The sequence below is a fragment of the Staurois parvus genome, unplaced genomic scaffold, assembly GCF_062004578.1.
Source record: "Staurois parvus isolate SC_StPar_1 unplaced genomic scaffold, SC_StPar_1.0 ptg000439l, whole genome shotgun sequence".
In the NCBI taxonomy this organism is placed as follows: Eukaryota; Metazoa; Chordata; class Amphibia; order Anura; family Ranidae; genus Staurois; species Staurois parvus.
In genome coordinates, this window is record NW_028318235.1 from 9,002,082 (window position 1) to 9,021,412 (window position 19,331).

Sequence of the window (19,331 nt, forward strand, 5' to 3'; positions counted from 1 at the left end):
CACTCGGACTAACGCTAGCCATTTTCTGGGCTCAGTGTCTTTTGTCTATTTCCTTTTCTTTCCTTGTCTTCCTTACTTATTTTCATGGTTTCTGTTTTCTGTTTCTAGTTTCTGTTTGAGGGTCATCTTTGGATTTTTTCTTTGGCCCTGGATACTTGATATCCCATACATGTGGGTGTGTGGGTCTCACCATTGCTCCTTTGAATTGTTTCAATGTCCACCTTAAAATCTAATAGTAGCATTGTTCACTTGCTCTCATATTATGTGCAAGGATTGGCATCCCCCTCTAAGCCTCTTAAGATTTTTTCTCGTTATAAGTCCCTAGATGATATAGTGGCGCTACAGGAAACCCCTTTTGCTTCCTCTTTCACACCTAGGTATATTCTTAGGGATTTCCCTGTATGCTTTTTCGCTAATGCATCTGAAAATAAACGAGGGGTGGTGCTCTGTCTAGCACGGCGGTTATAGTATTAAGTGATATGAGACAGAAGGGCGATATCTATTAGTTAAAGTCTACTTAGGGGGAAATTTTGTGACTTTTCTGATTTATTACGCCCCCTAACGTGAATCAATTAGCCTTTTTTCAATCCCTGTTTCTTACTTAGGGGGAAATTTTGTGAATTTTCTGATTTATTACGCCCCCTAACGTGAATCAATTAGCCTTTTTTCAATCCCTGTTTCAATCTTTATCTCCGGAATTGGAAGGCGATGTAATTTTAGCAGGGGACTAGAATTTAGCCTTAGACCAAACGCTTGATAAATTGCATACACCCAAACTTAAATCCCCTTAGAAACAAAGCCTCGAATTTACACAACTTTTGTATTGCTATAATTTGGTAGATGCTTGGAGAGAGGCCAATCCTACTTCTAGAGACTATTCTAGAGCTCACAACCATTATTCGCGTATAGATCACATCTTTCTCCCTATGGAGCTGCTGCCCAAATTGCGTTCGGCTAAAATCGTATCAATACCCTGGTCAGATCATGACCCAATGCTGCTAACACTCTCTAATTTAACTACCAATCTGGCCAAGCCACGTTGGCAATTGAACGAGTCCCTTCTTAACACTGAGTCAATCCACCTCGAAGTAGTGGATCACTTGAACTCTTACTTTACTGGAAGACACGACCACTGCTGTTAACTGGGCAGCCCATAAAGCCTCTATTAGAGGTTTTTTTTAATCCAACTATCCTCTAGACTTAAGAGTTCCAACGAACAGCTGACCTTTGCCAAAACCAAAGAATATGAGGCTTTATTAGCCCGAACACAAAATTGCTCCAACCCCGGACTTGTTACTTAAGGTGTAATAAGCTCATTTAGAACTTAATCTTTGTCTTACCATGAAGGCGGAAAAACAGCTATGATGGATGAACCATAAATTCTTCACGTGGTGAGAAAAACCGGGTTTTCTCTTAGCGAGCAAACTTTCCCCCAGGCATACTTATTCGGCGCTTCCTAAGCTTCGGCTCTCGGGAAGTCATATCTCACAGGATTCTCGGAAGATCCTTCAGGAATTTATTAATTTCTATGCTACTTTATACAGTCAATCCGAGCCTGTTGAGCCTTCTATGCTTCAAGATTTTTTGGGTCCCTTTCAGCTTCCATCCCTTGCCAAAGCCCACAGGGAACTTATGGAACTACCTATAACTAGCGAGGAGCTTGGTAAAGTTATCAAAATGCTAATGTCACATAATTCCCGGGCCCCGATGGTTTACCGAATGTTTATTATAAAACCTTCTCTGAAAAACTTCTCCCCCCATATGGCTCTTTACTTCAATTCCTTGAGAACAGATGGTGTGATTCCTTTGGATGAAAACAAATCATATTAGTTATCCCTAAAACTAATAAGGATGCTACTGATATCCTTAATTATTGGCCTATTTCACTAATAAATTGTGACCTGAAAATCCAGACAAAACTTTTGGCTCTGCGTCTTAATTCCTTTTTGGCGCAGTATGTTCACAAAGACCAATCAGGTTTCATATCGGATCGTCAATTGTTGGATCAGATTCGCAGGTCCATAGCTTTGATTTCTGCTGTTCACTCTAATTGGGATGCCCCTCTCTCTCGGGAGTTGTTTGCTTCTTTCTTTGGACCTCCATAAAGCTTTTGATAGCTTAACCTGGGAATATTTGTTTACTGTTTTGCGAGCTTTGGTTTTGGTCCTGCAATTCTCACACTATTGCAGTCATTATACAACACTCCCTCGGCTCAAGTGTTGATTAGAGATTATGGATCCCCCGTGTTCCCACTAGACAAGGTTGTCCACTCTCCCCACTGCTCATAGAACCCTTCGCTATGGTGATCCGCTCTAATCCCGGAATCCACAGGGTCCACTGTAGTCATCAGGGACATAAATGCGCTTTATTTGCTGATGATGTCCTCATATATGTTTTGTCCCCTCTGACCACAATACCTAATCTCTTTATCTCTTTTGCACCATTTCTCTGACCTTTCTGGGCTCTCTTTAAACTCTCACAAAATGACAGCCCTTAATGTTTCATTACCCTCTTCAATGGAGCAACAGCTTAGAGCTATATATAACTTTTAATGGGCCTGCAGTTGTTTGTCCTTTTTAGGGATTAACTTAACAGCTTCAATTGAAACTCTATACCAAGCGAACTATCCCCCTCTTTTCAAACAGCTTAAGGAGGATCTTCGTTGTTGGACTGCTTACTCCACATCTTGGTTTGGCAGGATTATCTCTGTTAAAATGATGTTTTTGCCTTGATTGTTGTACTTTTTTAGGACCTTACCGATACCAATTCCAGACGTGAGTTGCAGCACCTACAGGCAGAGGTGCTTCATTTTGTTTGGAACAATAAAAGGCCTCGGTTGAATTAGAAGACATTATATGCTTTAAAATCCCATGGTGGGATTGACCTTTCTAAACTTCAAGCATATTTCCAAGTCGCTCAAATTGCGCAATTGGCCTATACTACCGCTATAGGATCTACTGCCCTCTGGGTTTCTATTGAAGCTCTTTCCTACCATCCTTTAACGGTTGGTTCCCTACTTTGGCTCCCTAATCGATCTCGCCCTCCTATATTATGTCCCACTCTATCTTTCTCATTGACAGCTGGGATAGAGTACGCCATTGCAAACCATTAGCCTCCTTGCACACACCTTTTTAGCCCTTGTTTTTTGTAACCCTGAATTTGTACCTGGTCTAGTTCCAGCCCCATTCCACTGGTGGTTCAACAAGGGGTTACTGCAAATAGGAGACTACCTCCGGGGTGCCAGAATTTACCCTCTCCAACACTTTAAAGAGAAACTGCAAATGCCCCCCACCAAAATCTTTAGATATAATCAAATCGCCTCTTTTATTCGCTTGAAAGTTATTTTATTAGATGGACCACCCATTCTTACCAATTTCGAACTCTCCTGTTAGAATAAAAATCTCCCCAGAGGCTGCATATCTGTGGTGTACGCCCTTCTTGCTGATCCGAGCTGTAAACTTCCCTATATGGATCAATGGGAATGGGACCTGAATGTTATGATCTATCTGATTGGCAAGACATAGCCTGGCATAATCTAAAGTTTCCATCAATACCACCTTAATTGAAGTGAACTATAAAACACTATTGCAATGGTACCTGGTCCCAACCTTGATGGCTAAGATGTATCCCTCTGCCTCACCAATGTGCTTTCGGCATTGCAGCCAGGTGAGTTCTATGTTCCATGTCTGGCGATATCCGATAGTAACTAGATTTTGGATTCGCATGTCTAAGCTTATCTACACAGTGACGGGGGGTGAATGTTCGTAGGGCCCTGGAGACGGCCCTCTTCCATAAATTTCCAATTACAGTACCAAAAAAAGCCCTTAAATTGCTTACTTATATGCTGTTAGCAGCAAGAATCAGTATTGCTAAATATTGGAAGAGGTCAATTATTCCGCTTGAATATGTTAAGAACAAATTGAATTGGATCATGATTAATGACAGACTCGCCTATATTCTACACAATAATACTAACAAATTTGATAAAACGTGGGACCCATGGATTCAAGACATTTCCGTGCCTTGATATTTTCTGATTTGGCCCTCTTCTTCTCTCGTTTCTGCTTACCTCTTTTTCTTACTTTTTACTGTTTCTTTTATCTCTCCGTTCTCTGGGGCTAGTTGACCCTACTTTCTATTCGTCCTACAACAACTGTCATGTTTTCCACAATGCCTGTTCTGTGTGATCCATGAATCTACTACCACTGCTTTCCCTGTATATGGTGGATTTAATGCTAGGAACTTTCTATTTGAAATACCCAGTTCTTATTGCACAGATTTACTGATTTCCTATGGTATGTCTATTGTTTGTTAAACCAGGTGTTATTTGGTGATGTTCGACACCAACTTTTATAATATTTGTCTTTTGCACTATTTGTACCCTGAAATATTTTAATAAAAACTATTGGAAAATAAATAATCCACATGATTTTAACAGAAAACTTATAAAAATAATAACATACAGTAAATGTACCACATCCTAGACTAACATACAAGGGCATTTAGAGGCAGAAAAAAAAGCAAGACGCCCCTAGAAGCAGCTGAATAAATGTCCAGTGTGCATGAGGCCTAAATATGGAAGAACATACATGTAATATTTTTTTAAAACCACATTGGTTTAAACTTTTTTTCTTTGTGCTTTCTGTATCCAGTTCTATTTGACTTCCCTTATCAGTCTTCTTCTCCAGTAGACCATGACAATGACACAGTATTAACAGCCATTCCTAATATAAATATCAGCACAAGCAGATTTCTGCCCTTTGCCAACTCACTGAAAAACAAAAATGAATTTATTACATGTTTAGAGTAAACCTGGACCATCCGATCAAAACAGCCTGAAAAACTGACTGGCAGACCTAATCAGACACTTCTTTTGAAAGGGCCTTATGTGTCAGCAGCAGCTTAAACTAGATTTAAAGATAGGGAGCATGTGAAAGCTGTTTTTTAGTGTTCTGGGGGATATTCCAGGTTGGCCCCCTTTTATGGTAACATCGCTTCATTTCAATCACAATGGTCTATGGAAAGAATGAATGATGATGGGGACTGCTGGCTATATTAAAGTAAGAATGAACCAGTTATTTAATTTAACTAACTATGCAAGTGCTACGTTTAGTCACTATGGTCTGCTTTATCAGCTACATATACACCAGTCAGCCATTACATTAAGATTACTGACAGTTAAAGTGACTAACATTGATTATTTCATTACATTGGCATCTGAAACTCAGTCGGATACAGTATGTTAGGCAGCAAGTAAACATGTTGTCTCTGAAGTTGATGTGTTGAAAGCAGAAAAAATAGGCATCACAGTTTGTTGCTTATGGGGCTGTGTAACTGCAGACTGATGAGGGTGTCCATGCTGAGCTGTGTCCACAGCCAAAAGTACCTACAAAGGGTACATGAGCATCAGTACTGGACAATAGAGCAATGGACGAAGGTGGCCTGGTCTGATGAATCATGGTTTCTTGTACATTATGTGGATGGACTGGTTTGTCTGTGTCAAATACCTGGGAAAGAGATGGCATCAGGATGCAGTATAGGAAAAAGGCAAGCTGGGGGGAGGCAGTGCTATGCTTTGGGCAATGTTCTGCTGGGAAACCTTGATTCTGCCATTCATGCGAATGCTACTTTGACACATACCACCTACCTAACTAAACAATGTTGCTGACCAAGTACACCCTTCATGGAAACCGTATTCCCTGATGACAGTGTCCTCTTTCAGCAGGATAATGAGCCCTGCCTTGAGGAACACAACAACGAGTTCACGGTGTTGACTTGACCTCCAAACTCTCCAAATTTCAATCCATCAAGCATCTGTGGGATATGCTGGAAATAGTCTGATCCATGGAGGCTCCACCTTGCAACTTAAAGGATCTAAAGGATCTGCTACTGACGGCTTGGTGACAGATACCACAACATGTCTAGTGGTGTCCACGCACCAATGGGTCAGAGCTGTTTTTGGTGGCAAAAGGGCCTGGTTTGGTGGCAAAAGAGGGACCTACTAAATATTAGGTTGGTCACGATAATCTTATGGCTGATCAGTATAGACTGCTTCTATCACTCAATTCTTCACTTGTTCAGGTCTTTATTTTCAATGACAGCGGTAACCTTGGCAGCAGTTACCCCTTTGCCGTTTGTCACTTTTGTATAAACCTACATAACTTTAAATATTTCTTCTTTTAACAGTTTGTACTCCAAAATTCTATACAGAAATAAGAGGACTGCATTGGTCACTTTATATGGCAAACCATTTCTCTCTCTCTGTTCATTTAGTCATTACACAAGACAGTGGATATGGGAAAAAACAAATTAAGGCATTTTACATTTTGTTTTATTTATCAATGCAGTGGAAAAAGGATATTATCATGATCATAAACCCTTATAGTATTGCCTACCCAGTCACTGGTCTAAATACAGTGGGGCAAAAAAGTATTTAGTCAGCCACCAATTGTGCAAGTTCTCCCACTTAAAAAGATGAGAGAGGCCTGTAATTGGCATCATAGGTAGATCTCAACTATGAGAGACAAAATGAGAAAAAAAATCCAGACAATCACATTGGCTGATTTGGAAAGAATTTATTTGCAAATTATGGTGGAAAATAAGTATTTGGTCACCTACAAACAAGGAAGATTTCTGGCTCACACAGACCTATACCTTCTTTTTTAAGAGGCTCCTCTGTCCTGCACTCATTACCTGTATCAATGACACCTGTTTGAACTTGTTATCAGTATAAAAGACACCTGTCCACAACCTCAAACAGTCACACTCCAAACTCCACTATGGTGAAGACCGAAGAGCTGTCGAAGGACACCAGAAACAAAATTGTAGACCTGCACCAGGCTGGGAAGACTGAATCTGCAATAGGCAAGCACCTTGGTGTGAACAAATTACTGTGGGAGCAATAATTAGAAAATGGAAGACATACAAGACCACTGATAATCTCCCTCGATCTGGGGCTCCACGCAAAATGATCACAAGAACGGTGAGCAAAAATCCCAGGACCACACGGGGAGACCTAGTGAATGACCTGCAGAGAGCTGGGACCAACGTAACAAAGGCTACCATCAGTAACACACTACGCCGCCAGGGACTCAGATCCTGCAGTGCCAGACGTGTCCCCCTGCTTAAGCCAGTACATGTCCGGGCCTGTCTGAAGTTTGCTAGAGAGCATTTGGATGATCCAGAAGAGGATTGGGAGAATGTCATATGGTCAGATGAAACCAAAATAGAACTGTTTGGTAGAAACACAACTCGTCGTGTTTGGAGGAGAGAATGCTGAGTTGCATCCAAAGAACACCATACCTACTGTGCAGCATGGGGGTGGCAGCATCATGCTTTGGGGCTGTTTCTCCGCAAAGGGACCAGGACGACTGATCCATGTACAGGTCAGAATGAATGGGGCCATGTATCGTGAGATTTTGAGTGGAAACCTCCTTCCATCAGCAAGGGCATTGAAGATGAAACGTGGCTGGGTCTTCCAACATGACAATGATCCCAAACATACCGCCCGGGCAATGAAGGAGTGGCTTCGCAAGAAGCATTTCAAGGTCCTGGAGTGGCCTAGCCAGTCTCCAGATCTCAACCCCATAGAAAACCTTTGGAGGGAGTTGAAAGTCCGTGTTGCCCAGCGACAGCCCCAAAACATCACTGCTCTAGAGGAGATCTGCATGGAGGAATGGGCCAACATACCTGGGCCACTGTGTTCATCTAGTGATCTTGCCAGTAACACTCCCCCTGTGCTATAGTTTCTACACTCTGGATGAAGGGGCAACAGAGATACCTTTGGACAGCAACACTGATAATCTGAAAGGAGTGTTAGATGTATTAGCAGATTTAAATACACTGACAAAATGAAGTCAAACTCCAGCTAACACTTTGTAAGCAGTTACAACAGGTTTTTTTTTCTTTTTGGGATAAAGGTTTTACATAAATAAATAAAAGCTGACCATCGTAAGCGTCCCTGTCGGTGTTAAATGGTTTGCCTCAACTTTCTAACTGCTATATCTGCAGAATCGCTTGTTCTGTTCAAAAACAGACTTACTAGTAGGATCACGAAATGAAAATAAAAGAAAGAAGGCCTAAAAAATGAATGCAGCCATCATACAGTATCTAAGAATTGGTTAGTAGCAATATGATAAATGTTTGCTTTTGAGTTATGGTTGCTTATGGCTATGGTTTTTACAATGCTACATTTTTAGTAAATGTACAGTAATCTGCCCTTGACACTGCTGCTGTCTCTGAGTGTAATCATTGAATTAGGTGTACTCACTTGTTGTCCAACAGATTTTGAGATAGGTGTATTTACTGGCTCCCCAACAGAATTTGAGATGGGTGTACTCATTGGATATCCAAGACAGTGTGATTTAGGTGTACTGTACTCATTGGCTCTCCAATGGAGTGTGAGATAGGTGTTATTACTGGCTCTCCAACACAATGTCAGATAGGTGTACTTACTGGCTCTCCAACAGAATGTAAGATAGGTGTACTCACCAACTCTCCAGCAGAATGTGAGATAGGTGTACTCATTGGCTTTCCAACAGAATGTGAGATAGGTGTACTTACTGGCTCTCCAACAGAATGTAAGATAGGTGGACTCATTGGCTCTCCAACAAAATGTAGGATAGGTGTACTCACTGGCTCTCCAACAGAATGTAAGATAGATGTACTCACTGGCTTTCTGACAGAATGTGAGATGGGGCAAAGTATGCTCTGTACAGGGAGTAGACAGTACATAAATCCTTCCTGGAAGGGGGAGGGTGAAAGGTTTTGTAGTGCTCAACCCCTTATGGACCGCTGAATTTGATGGGTCCTCCTAAGCTGTGCACAGCCAGGCAACACGCATCTTCACACACAGAGTCAGTGAAACAGTCTTGAGCTTGGTTTTGTTGTTTTTATTAGGGTTTAGCAATTTGGTTGAGGTCTAGGGGTATATGAGATGCCCAAGGAACTGTAAACCCAGAGGACAACTCAGCAAACACTGTACACTATACAAAAATGTGGACCAAAAAGTAGCAACTGTCTCTGTAAGGAGCACTGATGTCCCCTTTGGTGTACCTCCTCAAACACCATATTAATCCTTCCTCCTTCACCTGGCTGTCCTGAGAGTATCCCTGGGTAAGGAATTCCAAAATTTGCAATTAAGTAGTCCTTGATGAGAACTAGTTGGGTATTGCACCTGACCGGCCTCTTTCCTTCTCTGGCCCAGGGGATGTAGAAGTACTTACACTGTCCTGTCCTGTTAGCTTGATGGGTTGCAGCTGCTTTCAGGCATTATGTTGGGCTGGCTCCTTCCCTGCTGACAGGATGTCCTCCCTAGGAGATGGTGGTACCGTGGTGATCCTTTCATCCAGCACCAGCCTGTAAATAGGCCCCCTCCCAGGCACCACACTCCAGCACCTTCTCTCAGTCTATCTTCCTATGTCCCTGCTGCACAAGCTCTGCCACATTTAAGGGTTGCTCTTAGCCGACATGCTAAGCCTCCTGCTTGGGGATTGTCCAAGTTTCCCTAAACATGCAAATCCAGGCTTCCTCCCCTGCTCCACCCCTCTTCTAGAAAGTTCCTCCAGTTTCTAGAAGGGTGGGAGGGCTCCAGAAGCCCTGACCTGTAAAGCTTCCCAGTCTGTACTAAGGTGACCTCTCTACCTCACTCCAAGGCCGACTCATCCCAGGCTTCTAACAAGCCTCTGACTCACAAAAATTATATCTATCTAAACCTAGAGGGCGCTACAGTTACAAACACACAACTCCAAGCATGCTTGTAAATTAGGTCAGTAACAGCACAAAGCTGCAGGAGACAACTCAAGGCCATTTGCGCTGGAAGCTCACCACTAGCAACTTCACCTTCACAGCTAGGGATTGACAAGGAGCTCTACAAAGACTTCAAAAGATTAATTCACCCAACTCAACCTCCCCTTTTTAATTTTATTTGATTTTATAACTCACCCTTTCTTTTGCCTATGCAGGGCAATGGAAAAGGGTCACTTAACTTCTTCCTTCCTCGGCAGCATTTACAGTACTCACCTTTCCTCATTGCCACTCCACTCCGTTCCACCAAGAGCAGCAAAATAAAATATTCAACACTTTTGGGTATAGGTGAGCACACCTTGTAAAGTTTTTTTGGGCCAGCAGTGGGGCTCTACATGTACTTGTAAATGTATGCAACAAAAACTTCTGTTTTTATTTTAAATTTTGGAATCATTTTAGTTTGGTTTTGTGTTCATTAGCTAGATTGAGTGTGGAGAGAATTTTGTAACGCATGCATACAAACATAAAATTTTGGTTTACAAATAAATATTTAATGCCAGGTACACAAATGACAATTGATTCATAAGGCCCCATGTGTTTTTAAAGAAACAGTACAATAGAAGCTAATTTCTAGCAGTCACTCTGTCTGCAATTGAAACTTTGCCTGAAGCACTCTAAAAGAGAGAATGGAAAGTAGTAACTGCTGTGACTCATTAACTACCATCTGTAAATTTCAACTTCAGCAACTGAGCTCTGTTAACAGGCTTTTTTTCAGATAAGGATAGAAATAAAATATGCAAAGTCTACTATTTGATTGAAAACCAGGAACACAAAAAATTGCATACACAACATTATCAGGATAATATTAAGATAAGATCGCCATCAGTCAAGAAGTTATGGCAGGTGGGCCACAAACTTGGTTCTGCACTTGCACTGGTACTATATTTACTATGGATATGGAATGTGCAGCTGATATATCTCTGATAAGCTGGAACCTCATTATTACTAAAAATGTGTGTGTACATCTAGAGTATTTGGTGATAATCCTCTTTCATGCTTCCCAACTAATAAGTTAGTTTGAACATTTGTGGTTCAATAGTACATTGTGAATCCTCCATATTTCATGTTTTATGCCAAACTGACATAACCTAAAATGTATTTTCACATTTAGATCTAATCAGACTTGAAATTGAGTGATTAGAGAAATAAATGAGAGAACAAACTACTCATGCTGCCTGTGTCCTCCCACAGGATGATGTCCTTGGTGCCTGCTACAGAGGATGCAGACTATTCTCCATCTGTCACTTTGTGGATGTCATTGCTGATCTTAACACAACAAGAGCTGAATGCGAGTCAGGTAATCATAGACAGAATAAAATAATACATTCTGTTTTTAATGGGTAGATCAAGTTATACTTGCAAAGCAGTTTATGGTTTAGCATGTAAAATGCTCTACATCAGCCTTTTTATTTTGGGTAATGTTAAAGGGTTCTGCATGCTGTTTTTGTTAATTAATATAGCAATACAATACATAGCTTCTATATGGATGTAGCACTATCCCCTTGGGGGTTGCTGTTGATTTGGGTCCCCCTATAGTCCTGCACAGACAGGCATTCTGCATTCTCCACACAAGCTTGCATTCAAAGTCAGAAATCAGTTTTTGTGCTTTTGTTTTGTTGTTTATTGAGGGGATTTACAACTGGGATAGGGTAAGGGGGAGGGGGGGGGGTATTGGATGTCTAGCCAGCATCTCCTTCAAGTACCACCCAAGACCCTAGAAGAAATTCTCCTCTTCACCCAGCAATCTGGAGAGTATCCTGAGCAGAGGATCCGGTTCTTATCCCTTTAAATGGGTGAACAGTCACTAGTAGGGGGCTAATCTGGTTTCCCACCAGAGTGCTCCTTCCCCTATCCGCCCAGGGGGGTGCAGGTGTTCTCACACAGATCCTCTCCTGTACCACTTCCGGGTTGGTTGCAGCTACCAGGCCTATCAGCTGGGCTGCTCCTTCCCTGCCATACAGGTGGTTCTCACTCAGGGGACCAATGAGTTCCGAGCTTTCCTCCTTTCCAGCTGCAGGCTCGCAGGCAGGCCCCATCCCACTAGGCCTCCTGGAAGCCTTCCTCCCCCCACATCTTCCTCCAACTCTCTACAACTCTCCCACTACCACACTCCTGCTACTGAGCAAGCTCTAACACTTTTAAGGGAGTCCCAGCCCCTTGCCAAGCCTTCTGTTGGGGAATGGCTGAGGTCAGAGTGCAGCCAGTCACTCCTCAGATCCACCTGCTGCTTCCAATGCCCTCCTCTGAAAGCCTCAGAACAGGGTAAAATTCCAGAGAGGATGACCTGCAGAGCCTCTCAGCCCTGACCACAATTTGACCCCTCTGGTTATTACACCTGCATTGCTAACTAGCTTCTGTCTAACCATTAGGTTCTAGCTCCCCCTAGCTCAACTAGGAGGTGCTACATGGTTATAAATGCTTGGAAGCTCAGTAGTGGACAATCTGCTTCAAATTCAACTTGTGACACCCTAAAATATGCTTCCTGAAACAAGAAAACCAGCAAGGATGACCAGCAATGCCAAATATATAATTTTTAGTGATCATTCACATGTAGAGATATATCATATATACCATAAAATTATATATGTATTCCTCCTTACATGCTATTCAAAATGCCCATGACAACATGGTAGCCAGCATTATTACACATGTTGAACAATGTATAATTGTAATCTCTCTTCAGGTTAGTGAGGTAAGGAACAATTGGAAAAGCCACCAGTAATAACCAGGAATGCAGTCAGTTGAGCAACCTGTGCATCAAAGAGGCCTGTTTGAATAATTAGATACAAATTTTCATAATTGAGCTTTGGGTTCGAGTTGAAACAGTGTTTGACCAGAACCCAAGTCATACTTGGTTTGGAGAAATGGTGAACTAAGGAACTTCTTGGTCTCTGAACTCTGGTCGGGTTGGCTTAGGTGGATCAATAAAAGGGTTTTCTTTTTTGACCGCCCCCTACCTATAAAGGTCAGGGTTCCCAGCAGCTTTTTGTTACTGTGTTTGGGAGGAGACTTGGAGTAGTTCATGACAGATCAGAGTGGTTGCAGGAAGAACTAGTTGCTGCTGCTGATTGCAGAAAACATCTATATTAACATTGAGCCACATACAAACTCACTGTATGTTGGACAGATCTGGAGCAGATTGGGATAGATCAGAGTGTTTTCAGGGATAGAGAATTGCTGCTGTTGATTGCTGAAAACTGCTATATCTACAGTAAGTTAGAAAACACATTCACTGTGTGTTGGCCTGACCTGTAGCAGATAAGGATAGATAATGGCGTGTGTGCAGTGAGAGGTAGTTGCTGATGATGATTGCTAAAAACTGCTATGTTTATAGTGAGCCACACACACTCACTGTGTCCTGGACATTTCTGGGGCTGATAGGAAAGACCACAAGGTGTTTGTAATGACATCCTATACAGTACTGCTTTAAAGTCCTGTATTTACAGTCAGTGTGTGCTGGGGACACATGTAGTAGATAGGGAGAGATCACACAGTGTTTGCAAGAAAAGATACCCTTTTGTGTGCAGCATTAGCAGTTTTAGTTGTTTTGCTGCGGTCCCCCCCAGCTTTTTTTCCTGTTAATGTTTATTTTTTTTCTATCGATTCATATTTATTTTGCACTTTCAGTAATGTTTAATATTTTGTGAAAAAGCTTAAATACATGGAGTCACTATAATATTTTAATGTCTTTTTCAGTGAAATAAATACTCTAATGTTGCTTTTTTATTAAAAACTGGCTGGTGTCTGTCCTGTTCAAAATTCAGCCTAGCACAAGTGCTTACATACTGTGCATAGAGTCACTACAGTATTTTTATGTGTTTTTTTTTCTTTTGTTTTTTTTTGCTGAAATACACTCACCAGCCACTTTATTAGGTACACCTTGCTAATACTGGGACCCCCTTTTGCCTTCAGAACTGCCTTAATTCTTTGTGGTATAGATTCAATAAGGTGTTGGAAACATTCCTCAGAGATTTCGGCTAAAGGCACAGAGATCCTTGGAGACAATATAGCTGAGAAATGTTCTTGCTGCTCAAAAAGTAATTTCTGCCGTAGTCCAGGTTTCCTGTAGGTGCTGCAAAACCATTGGCGTGTGCTGACCATATTTGTGGAGGCTGGAAGAGTAGACAAGAACATATTGATGAATCACCACCGCACACATAAAGGAGGTTTTGAAGGATTTCACTAAACAGGTTTTGGAAGATGGTGAGAGTATTACACAACCCAAAGGGCATCACAAGATATTCATAATGCCCATTCCCAATGTTGAAAGTGGTCTTCCATTCATCTCCCTCCTTTATTCAGACAAGATTGTAAGCTTCCATTAGGTCGAGTTTGGAGAAGTTCTGGGTTCCATGTAGATGATCAAATAGTTAGGTGATGAGGCACAGGTACTGTTATATTTAATGTATTCCTATTGTATGTTTCTTTCTATTTTGTTTCCAATTTCAGCTCACCTTTTTCATTTCAATCAAGTCTCAGAAATTGTTCACATAGTCAGGTTTATTGGAAGGATTGGATTGTTTATCTGCATTTCAAGTTGCACACAGGGCAACACATGGTGAGGACAAAACAATCTTACTTCTCAACAAAGAAAAGGTTGGCTCCAGCTGGCAAGGTATATTTTGGGATGAAAATTCTTTTTCAAAATTTCACATTTGAACATGGCCTGCCACTTGGGAACTGAGAGTGTGTAGATTCTTCCACAAAGTGAAGTGGTCCCAGTGATCAAATGCAGTCATTGGAGAGGCCCTGGATGCTGTGATAATTTTTTTCCTTGGAGAACAGCCAAGCTTGCCCTCGTTACATGAGTTCAACAGACAGGGATTCCTAGCAGAAAACATCTGCTTTTAAAGATACAGCTGGAATAGAAACAGAGTAGAAACACTACTGGTGGCTACACTTCTAGGCGTGTTCCTAGAACCAATTGTAGTTTTCTGCCTGCCAACTCATAATACAATTGAATAGTTTTTGCCAAAGGATGGCTGCTAGGGCTTTGTTTTTCCAGGATCCAAAACTGTATTGCATACTGGCCCATTGTCATTGTCATGGTCTGGAGTCAGACTTGGAAGGCAGTGGCTGTAGCAGTTGAGAGATGCACGAGCAGTCAGCTGGATGAATACAGACACAGATCTGCTTAAAGCATGATGCAGGCTCACCTAAGCACTAGCCGGTTTTCACTAGAGCTCCTAATGGTGAAATGGGTTTTGCCTCATGCTAGCAAGTGGGGGCCTGGTAGTGGATGAAGCAGATAAGGAACTAGCAGAAACGTAGTTGAGTAACTAGCAAAACAACGGTAATGAGCAGTAGTTGATCAAATGGAAGCATAGTCAATGAACAAGCCAAAGGTTGATAAAGAGTGAAACAAAGATAAGGACAGCTACAGGTACATAAAATAGCAAGATATCAGCTGGAGAGAGCACCACGATCTGGCAAACAGGAATTAGAGAGACTTGGCTTAAATAAGGAAATTCATGGGAGAAGCAGAGTTCAAGGTTCACCAGAAACAAGATACAAGCCAAGGTTGCTCAAGGGATCAGAGAGGGAGTCTTCCAACATCTTAGTACCACAGTAAGAAGAGCCACAGCAAGACACCACAGAGGTCCCAATTTCAGATCTGGACTTTGACAGTTATGCTTCCTGTAGTAGATGCATAGACAAGCACTAGCAGTGGAAGAGGCATGTCCAGGTTTAAGGAATGTGAGGTGAAAGGCAACTTGGAAACCTGAGTATTTATAAGCCAGGTAATGGTTCTTTTTCCAGAAGAGAAAAGCCCAGGCAAGGACATTACTGGGAGATCACAGAGGCCACTTTAGAACAATGTGTAAAAAGGAAATCAAGGCCGCGAAAATTGAAAACGAACGACAGATTGCAAAAGACAGCAGGACAAACCCCCAAAAATTAATCAAATATATTAATAGTAAAAAGGTCAGGACCGAGCATGTAGGCCCTTTTCAAAATAATCTAGAGTGGGTGACTGGGGACAAAGAGAAGGCAAATATTTATAATAACCTATAAATATTTATAATATGTATAATATTTATATTTATAAACGATATAGGGTCTGGGATTAAAAATACAGTTTCAGTCTTTTCAGATGACACCAAACTTTGCAGTGGAATAATGTCCTTACAGGATGTCTCCAATTTACACGGCAACCTAATTGGGCAACTACATAACAAGTCTACACAACCCTGTTAAAATGTCAGGTTTCTGTGATGTAAAAAAATTAGACAAAAATAAATAATTTCAGAACTTTTTCCACCTTTAATGTGACCTCTAAACTGTACAACTCAATTGAAAAACAAATTGAAATCTTTTAGCAGGGGGGAGTAAATATAAAAAACTAAAATAATGCGGTTGCATAAGTGTGCACACCTCCTCATAACTGGGGATGTAGCTGTGTTCAGAATTAAGCAATCACATTCAAAATCATGTTAAATAGGAGTCAGTACACACCTGCCATCATTTTAAAGTGCCTCTGATTAACCACAAATAAAGCTCAGCTGTTTTAGTAGGTCTTTCCTGACATTGTCTTAGTCGCATCCTACAGCAAAAGCCACGGTCTGCAGAGTGCTTCCAAAGCATCAGAGGGATCTCATTGTTAAAAGGTATCAGTCAGGAGAAGGTTACAAAAGAATTTCCAAGGCATTAGATAATCTATGGAACACAGTGAAGACAGTCATCATCAACTGGAGAAAATATGGCGCAACTGTGACATTACCAAAAACTGGAAGTCTGTCTAAAATTGATGAAAAGACGAGAAGAAAACTGGTCTGGGAGGCTGCCAAGAGGCCTACAGCGACATTAAAGGAGCTAATTGAATATCTGGCAAATACTGGCTGTGTGGTACAGGTGACAACAATCTCCTGTATTCTTCATATGTCTGGACTATGGGATAGAGTGGCAAGTCTTTTCTTTTCTTATGATGAAAACCATCCAAGCCAGCAAAAACACATCTGAAGTTTCCCAAAAGCATGTGGGAAAATGTGGTATGGTCTGATGAAACCAAGGTTGAACTTAATTCCAAAAGATGTTTGGCGCAAAAACAACACTGCACATCACCAAAAGAACATCATACCCACAGTGAAGCATGGTGGTGGCAGCTTCATGCTTTGGGGCTGTTTTTCTTCAGCTGGAACTGGGGCCTTAGTCAAGGTAGAGGGAATTATGAACAGTCCCAAATACCAATCAATATTGGCACAAAACCTTCAGGCTTCTGCTATAAATCTGAACATGAAGAGGAGCTTCATCATTCAGCATGACAATAACCCAAAGCATACATCCAAATCAACAAAGGAATGGCTTCACCAGAAGAAGATTAAAGTTTTGGAGTGGCCCAACCAAAGCCCAGACCTGAATCCGATCTAAAATCTGTGGGGTGATCTGAAGAGGGCCGTGTACAGGAAATGCCCTCGCAATCTGACAGATTTGGAGTGTTTTTGTAATGAAGAGTGGGCAAATATTGCCAAGTCAAGATGTGCCATGCTGATAGACTCATACCCAAAAAGACTGAGTGCTGGAATCAAATCAAAAGGTGCTTCAACAAAGTATTAGTTTAAGGGTGTGCACACTTATGCAACCATATTATTTTACTTTTTTAATTTTACTTCCCTCCACCTAAAAGGTTTCAGTTTGTTGTTCAACTGAGTTGTACAGTTTATAGGTTACATTAAAGGTGGAAAAAGTTCTGAAATGATTTATCTTTGTCTCGTTTTTTTACATCACAGAAACCTGACATTTTAACATGGGTGTGTAGACTTTTTATATCCACTGTATGCAGCAAATGAGGTTTAATGTAGACAAATGTAAGGTTATGCACTTGGGGGCTAAGAATATGCATGCATCATACAGACTAGGGGGAGTACAACTGGGAGAATCAATGGTGGAGAAGGATCTGGGAGTTCTGGTAGATCACAAGCTTAATAATCACATGCAATGCCAAGCTGCAGTTTCTTTCTAAAGCGAGCAAAATCCTCTCTTGTATTAAAAGAGGTATAGACTCCAGAGAGGTATAATTTTACCCTTGTACAAATCATTAGTGCGATCTCATCTGGAATATGCAGTTAAGTTTTGGGTACCAATTCACAAAAAGTACATTGGAGAACTGGAGAAAGTACAGAGAAGGGCAACAAAACTGATAAGAGGCATGGAGGAGATCAGCTATGAGGAAATATTAGAGGAACTGAATTTATTCTCTCTTGAGAAGAGGAGATTAAAGGGGGATATGATCAACATGTATAAATACATTAGTGGTTCATATAGTGAACTCGGTGTAGAGTTATTCATCCTGAGGTCATCACAGAGGACAAGGGGGCACTCTTTACGCCTGGAGGAAAAGAGATTTAATCTCCAAACACGGAAAGATTTCTTCACAGTAAGAACTGTGAAAATGTGGAATAGACTCCCTCAAGCGTTGGTTCTGGCGAGCTCAGTGGATTGCTTTAAAAAAAGGCCTGGATTGTTTCTTAGATACACAGAATATAACTGGATACTAACATTTATAGGTAAAGTTGATCCAGGGAATATCCGATAGCCTCACGGGGGATCAGGAAGGAATTTTTTCCCCTGCAGGAGCAAATTGGATCGTGCTTTGCTGAGGTTTTTGCGTTCCTCTGGATCAATTGTGTGTATAGGATTATAACTTTTTTTTTATGATTGAACTGGATGGACTTTTGTCTTTTTTCAGCCAGACATTTATGTAACTATGAAACTATGTAACAATAAGTGTGAATATTCTGGGGCTGCAGTTCAAAGTGGATTCTGCACTGGTTGGGGAAGCTCAGCAGCGCTTGGGATTGCTGGAGTAGTGAGAAAGTGGATGTGGATGCAGAGTTGAGGAAAGGAGATTTAGATAAGGCTAGAGATGAACAGGGAGCGAAAGCATGTTCAAGATTGTCAGGGTCCCCAATAAGGTCTGAGGGCAATCTAGAATAAAGTCCAAAACCTATAAACATTTTACAAGACAGCTTTGCTTTCACTTTGCTGGGCAAAACGTCCAGAAGGTCAGTGGAAGGTAGAGACCTAGGAAGATTCTATGTTTGTTTCAAACCAAGCATGGACTGTGACATCCACAATATTTCACTGCCCTTTCTGTGAAATAATAAACTGTAATGTTGAATTATTTAATAAAAAGCTGGATGCGGTTCCTCCTTTTCAAAATGCAGTGAAGTAAAACTGCTTCAATACTGTGCCTGGAGTTGATACAATATTTTCTGTCATATTCTAATTTTGATTTTTTTTTTTTTGTACTAGCTGCCTGGTGTCTCTTCTTTACAAAATGCAGTCTAGCAACATCCCACCTCACAAGGTGGTTTAGCTTTACCTAACCTCAATAAATAATGTGGCCACTGCGGCAAAACCAGCCATCCTATCTTCTTTTGAGATGCTAGCAAATCTCATTTTTTCATCACTTCCGAAGTTGTATTTTGTCGTACAAGAATTTTTGTAATTTTAGTAACCTCTTCATTTTCGATATGAAACTAGCATGCAACAAAAGCAAGTGATAAGTCGTCCGATTATCTGATTGT

General features: G+C 41.2%; 1 protein-coding gene across 1 annotated transcript in view; it reads left to right on the forward strand.

Annotated features, from left to right (window-relative positions):
- TMEM59L (transmembrane protein 59 like) overlaps positions 1-19,331 on the forward strand; it is a 95,414-nt gene that overhangs the window by 26,860 nt on the left and 49,223 nt on the right. Inside the window, exon 2 of the mRNA XM_089687917.1 lies at positions 10,996-11,101. Within this exon, the coding sequence (XP_089544043.1) occupies positions 10,996-11,101 (106 nt within the window). The remainder of the gene's footprint in view (positions 1-10,995; positions 11,102-19,331) is intronic.